At 59.1% G+C, this 6003-nt stretch overlaps 2 protein-coding genes across 2 annotated transcripts; both read right to left on the minus strand.

Moving 5' to 3' along the window:
* Positions 1-897: 897 nt before the first annotated feature.
* Positions 898-1980, minus strand: LDBPK_320210 (hypothetical protein, conserved; the record flags this gene model as incomplete). Its single annotated transcript, XM_003863392.1, has 1 exon — positions 898-1980. The coding sequence occupies one exon, from the start codon at positions 1978-1980 to the stop codon at positions 898-900; it is 1083 nt and encodes a 360-aa protein (XP_003863440.1).
* Positions 1981-3212: 1232 nt separating this feature from the next.
* LDBPK_320220 (hypothetical protein, conserved) lies at positions 3213-4796 on the minus strand (the record flags this gene model as incomplete). Its single annotated transcript, XM_003863393.1, has 1 exon — positions 3213-4796. The coding sequence occupies one exon, from the start codon at positions 4794-4796 to the stop codon at positions 3213-3215; it is 1584 nt and encodes a 527-aa protein (XP_003863441.1).
* Between the last annotated feature and the right edge of the window lie 1207 nt (positions 4797-6003).

Below are 6003 nucleotides of genomic sequence, written 5' to 3' on the forward strand. Positions count from 1 at the left end.
ACACGGTGCCGCGTCGCGCGACGAAGCAAGGAGTTCAGAAGCGAGAAGAGGTGTTCGAGGTGGTGAGGAGCTGTGCCTAGGTGCGACTGATGATGCGTGTTGTATGTGCGTGTGTCTTTCAGTGCTACCGTCGCACGCCACACCGTCGTCAACGCGTAAGAGAGCAAAGACACGGTGGGCAGCAGACCGGGAAGGGACGAAAGGGAGGGGGGGGTGGGGGGGGGGAAGAGAAAATGCGAGAGAAGGTAAGGGGGTTGAAGTGCGCGCCGTGGAAAAAGCGAAAGCCGAGCAACACGGAGATCACGCAGGCGCGCGCACTTACCCCAGCGCGCGCGCAGGAGTGGACGCACAGACGAAGAGACAACGATCTTCCTTCTCCCTGAAAAAAGCGAAATGTGGAGAGTTAGGGACGAGGGGAACGAGATGGCTGCAGCGGCATGCCGTCTTCCTGATCGAGCTAACTACTCCCGTCCACGGTGTGGAAAGAAAACAAGCTCCAAAAACAACGTCCATGTCGATGCGTCAGCGCGCGTCTGTTGAAGCTGCCACAAATACGCCGTGGTGCGCAGCAACGGAATGAGGCTGCTTCTCTCCTTCACTTTCTTTGAGAAGTGGAGTGGCGGCGAAGCGGTGAGGGGGTGAGAAGGGGGACCGCGAAGCGAGTTTCCACCGACGTCCGTCCGGGTAGGAAACGCGGTCCACCTCCCCCCACTCCTCCCCACACGCACAAATAGCACTCACCGCAATACAGACGCAGCACAGCTGCTGCTCGCCGCAAAACCACAGGCCATCGGTGGTATGTGCGGCGCAAGATGAAGGGCAGGAGAGCTCGAGAAGAACGAGCATTAGAAGAGCAGCCCCTAAGCAGGGGGGAACGTATACAGTGCCGTCGCTGAGCTACTGAGAGTCAAGGCTCTCCAGCTCCTTCGTAATGTTCTCGAGGAACGCCGTGATTTCGTCCACTTCGTTCGCTGAGGTGCAAGCTGCTCGATCAGCAGGTGGCGGCACCCGTGAACAGACTCTAGGCGAGTGCACTACCGCCGGCCCATCGCGGACAGCGTGTGGTGGTAAACAAACAGCCGGCGTTGCATGGGTTTCCTCTTGGTCATGATGGTGCTCCTGCACGGAGAGGGGTTTGCTTGACCTAATCAACTCTAGAGTGCGCCGCACGTCATCCAACCCAAGCTCCTTCATGGTGGCCGCCACCGCGTCGCTCCCCGCCGGAGACGTAGGCTCAAGGAGGAGGTTCTCCTTGTACTGCTGCAATGCCCGCTGCGTCTGCTGGTGTTGCGCAAGCTGCTGGCGGAGGAGGTGGCGTGGCGTGGGAAGCCTATGAGAGGAGCCGCGCTCGGTGCAGCGTGTTGGAGAAGCAGACGTCGTGGCTGACCCGCCCCCGTAGCCCCTGTCGATGGCAGCGATGAGATCGTAGAGCTGCTCCTCTTGTTTTTTGAGTCGCCGCTCCAGCGTCCCCACCACCTTCGCATGCTGCTCCGTCAGCGACTGCGTCTGCTCCTCAACACGCAAGCGCTGGCGCTTTTCCGCCACCAGTACGCGCCGCAGGTGCTCGACTTCGCTGGCGGCAGCACCGTTGCCGGTCTCGTCCCACGACGCCTTTTCCCAAGCATCCAACATCTTCGAATCTTCTTGCAGTTCACTACCGCGTATGTCGTGCAGTGCGTTCGCCCGACCTGCAGCACCGTTGGTGCGCTGCGTCGCAAGCGCCCCACGCAGCTGCCGGACCTCCTCCGACAAGGAGGCATTTAACGTTTCCAGCGACTGAATGCGATCGACGAAGTGCGCCTCCACCCTGCGCACAATGCGTTCGATTTCCTGCGTCTTGAGACTCGCCTCCTGTTGCCGGTCCGCTGCACTAGGGGCGGCGGTGAGCGATAACACTTGCCCCTGTTCCAGTAGAGCAGCAATGCTGTGGCTAAGGTCGACTAACTCATTGAGCATGTGATGCACCGAGGTACTTGGCATGCTGCTCTGTGTGCTGCTTCTCTGCACCGCCTGAAGCCGTCGCTCCGGTGTTGAGGATGAGAGTGCGTGCGCTTCAGTCGGGCGCGGACGCGAACGTGCCTGGGATGCGTACCGCTCTTTCTGCGAAGCACTGAGGGCGCAGTGCTTCGCTGTCGCCCACCGCCCGGGCGAGGTGGAGGAAGACACGGCGTGCAGCTGCGTGTAGCCTCCTTGACGCATCCCGGGCCTCCCCGTTGGCGTTGCGAAGCGCTTGCCTTGCATGGCAAGCGCAGTCCGCAGCTGCTCGTGATACTGCCCTCACTTATCGGCAGATGATCACGTGTGGAGGCGTATGCAAGTGTACGTCTGCGCAGCGGCGCCCGGATTTTGTTTTTTTTTCTGCGCCTTTGGCAGACGTCACGAAGCACCGCACACAGCGCAGCGGGGAGGAGAGTGGCTCTTCGCTGCTCACAGACACTACAGCACCACCTCGATGGATGTGACATGCACGTAGGCGCCACCGTGTAGTGCGGTCAGATGGGCTCTCTATGCTATTCAGCGCAGCGTTGGTCGCCTCAGGAGCACTGGGAGATAAACAGTAGAACGGAGACGAAGTGAGATGAAACACCAAGAAGATCTGCAGCATCGATGAGCTATCGCACGTTACTCAGGCACGCTTCCCCGTCTCGTTACTTGGGTCAATGTGCATTCGTTGCATGTCAAGAGACTCAACGGATGGGGTACCAAGCGCCTCCGCATGGCATGTGCGTGTGCACGTTGCTGCTGATCGAGCCCCCACATCAATCCGTGAGTGGGGCCACTAGAATGCGAAACAACAAAACGACGAGGCGCGTCCAAAAGCCCTCGGCTGCCGGCATTCGTCTTGGTTGGGGAGCGGGTCACGTGTAGCACGTTAGGTGCATCGTCTATTTTTTTTTCACGTGTGCTGCACCACACCAGTCATTCCCCGATACGGGAAGGTCAACCACCTCAGCTATACAACAAACGAAGCCATCAAGAAAGGGCCAAGAGGCGCAGAGACGCACACGGGTATAGTATCACACGAGGCAAAAAAGAGTCCGGAGAAGGCTGCCTTCCCACAAGCAGCGTTCATCGCTGGCGAGGGCCGACTGTCTATCGTTGCGCGGTGCATCTTCCTCCGCCCAGAGAAACGGTGGTGGTATCGGCGCACAACACAGCCGCTACCCCTCCCCCTCCCCGCGTGTGGCACCTCGACAGATCACCGAAACATGTCAAGCGTCGCTCTTCGCATGCTTATCCTTCTTGTGCTTCTTATCTCTTTTGTGCTTCTTATCTCTCTTGTGCTTCTTATCTCTTTTGTGCCTCTTATCTCTCTTGTGCTTCTTATCCTTTTTGGGCTTCTTATCCTCGCGCTTGCGCTTGCGAGAGCTGTCATGGTCGCCGTCATCGCCGCTGCTGTCATCGTCATCGGCGTCCGAGTCGTCGTAGTCTGAGTCATCGCTCTCGTCTTCTTCGTCTGATGCGGCGTCCTTCTCGTCGTCGTCATCGCTCTCCATGGCGTCGCCGCCAGTGTGCACCACTTTTACCTTGGTGGCAAGATAGCTGAGGAGCCCGTCCTTCTCCTCCTTCGCAATACCCGAAAAGACATACTTGTCGTCGCCCTTAGCTCCGGTTGTGAAGACGGCGAGCTGAAAGGTGGCCTGGCCACTTTCCGACTCGTCCAGCTCCACACGTGCGACCTCGTTAAAGAGGATACGGGTGGCAGGGCGGTGCAGGTAGAGAAATCCGCTGTTGACGATGTACAGCAGTCCCTCCGCGCCGTGAAAGAGGCACCGCATCGAAGACTGTGAGTGGCTGGTGAGCACCGATTTGTACTCCTTGTTGATGCCGCCGTACGCGGGCACCTTGGCGATCGCTTTGAAAGTGCGCGTGAGAATGTCGCTCACACGGCCACTCATCGTTGGCACCAGCGGCGGCACCTCGCCCTCCTTCGTCGGAGGAAGCTGCAGCGTCTTGTTGATCTCGTCTTGGGTCTTGAGCTCGCAACGCCACGGGTGCTCCTCATCCAGGGTCAAGCCAGCCGGGCAGGAAATGACAACGTGGTTGTACGTTGTCGTGCGAATCTTCAGCGGGTTCTTCAATATCAGCACAACGTACTGCGGCAAGCTGTTCGCGTCCACCTCCTCTGTGGGGGAGAAGTACACGGGGACATCGCACAGGAACAAGTTCTGAATGTCAGAGAGGGAAAAGCTAAGGAGGCCGCTCGAGGTGCCCTTCTTCTTGTCCTCCAGCACCACGTTGTAGTTCGAGATGACAATCTTGTACTTGCCAGACGGGTACGAGAGGAGCACGTCATCAAAAGTGGCCACCACCACCTCATCCGTATGCGTGGCGTGGCCACTGCCCATCGCGGCGAGAGCAAGCAGTTTGCCGCCCTGGCCGCCACTGCCGTGCCGCTGGAGAAACTGTTCCTGGTACTGCATCATGCTGCTCTGAATGCCCTGCAGAATAACCTTGCCAGCCATCTCCGTCTCTTCATAACCGACGCAGACGTTCGGCACGGCGAAGCGAATCGACCTCAGCTCCAAGTCCTCCGCGTCGGCCGTCGTCGTTGGCCGCATGGCGAGACTCACGTCATTCTTCGTGGTGCCCGAGGCACTCGCGATCGCTGAGATAGGAATGCTCAATATTGGATGTGGCACGTAGTTGGGGTTGTCCTTTGCCCTTCCTTTCGGCAGCGCCAGCAGCTCCAGCACACACTCGCCTTTCTTCGCGTCCCCGCCGTCCTCGGACTTCAGCTCCGGCTTGGCCACCGACAGCTTCAGCTGACCCCAGTTCTCCAGTGGAATTGACATGCTGAATGCGCGAGAAATACGAAAAACGAGAGGGATCAAGAGCCTAAGACTCCTTTCGCCCACGCCGGTCACAAAAGCCCCCGGTAAGACGCTGCGGCCGTGCTGCAGCGGCGAAACGAGCAAAAAAGCCGGAGAAGGGCAACGTGATGAGTTGGCAGAAAAAGAGGAGTCGAACAGAGGAACGAAGCAAACAAGAAGAGGGCTAAGTCTACGGTAGATCTGACACTACAGCAGTGGCACCGCCAACACGCAGAGATCTATGTGTGCACCTCCGTTGAAAGCTAGTACTCAGTTGAGCACGTTGCTGCAGGTGCGCCTATGTACCCCAGTGAAGAGGAGGGTGGGGTCTGTGCGAGTCCGTGTATCCGTGTGTCTGTGTGAGTTTTTCTCTGTATGGGTGTGTCTGTGGGTATAGCCGCGGTCCAAAAGCCGTGGTTCTGAGCGCCAGCGGAGAGCGCGCGCAAGACAAAAAGTAGGGAAGGAGAGAGAGCTTCGCGCAGCTCGAGGGGTTTGCATGGCCAAAGAAGATGTTGAATTGCTGAAGGCGTTAGTGGAGTGCGCCCGGCGGCAACCAGGGCGTAGATACGTGCAGCGTGCATGCCAGCGAAAGTAGCAGGGAGGGGAACGAGGGGTAGGGGGCAACGAGAACAAAAGCCCTCTCTCACCGCAGGCATCATGTAGCTGCGCACTTGAACAGGCGTGGCGTGCGTCGGCTTTCTGTCACTCACCGACGAGGCGCCGCTTTGGATTGAGACTCTCTGGGGAAGCGGAGAAACGGCAAGCTCAGCTTCCGTCGCTGACACGTGGCTATTTCCTACAGAAGTGCACAGATATTGCGCTGCATGTTAACATTTTCTTCTCATTGCAGTCCTCCACGGCAAGAGAGAGGGTGAAGAGGCACCCATGCGTGGTGTCGCAGGGCCCAGTACCCCCGCCCTCTCTCTCTCTGGAGAAGCCGGGAGGCCACCCTATCGCTGGCCAAGTGCCGAACCACCTGTGGTGGTGACAGGGTCGCCGGCGCCGGCGCCGTGCTGGAGGTCCGGGCGACGTATCGCTGCTGATGCAGTTGGTCGGGTCCTGGCCGGGCGTTGCGTCGGGGCGACCGGCGACAGTGAACACGCGTGTGCCATCCATATGATTCGGCAGCGTGTCACCGCGTCTCGAGAGTAACCCGCCCGGGCCCCTACACCGCCCACTGGTGTGCGGG

This window comes from Leishmania donovani, chromosome 32, assembly GCF_000227135.1.
Source record: "Leishmania donovani BPK282A1 complete genome, chromosome 32".
Classification (NCBI taxonomy): domain Eukaryota; phylum Euglenozoa; class Kinetoplastea; order Trypanosomatida; family Trypanosomatidae; genus Leishmania; species Leishmania donovani.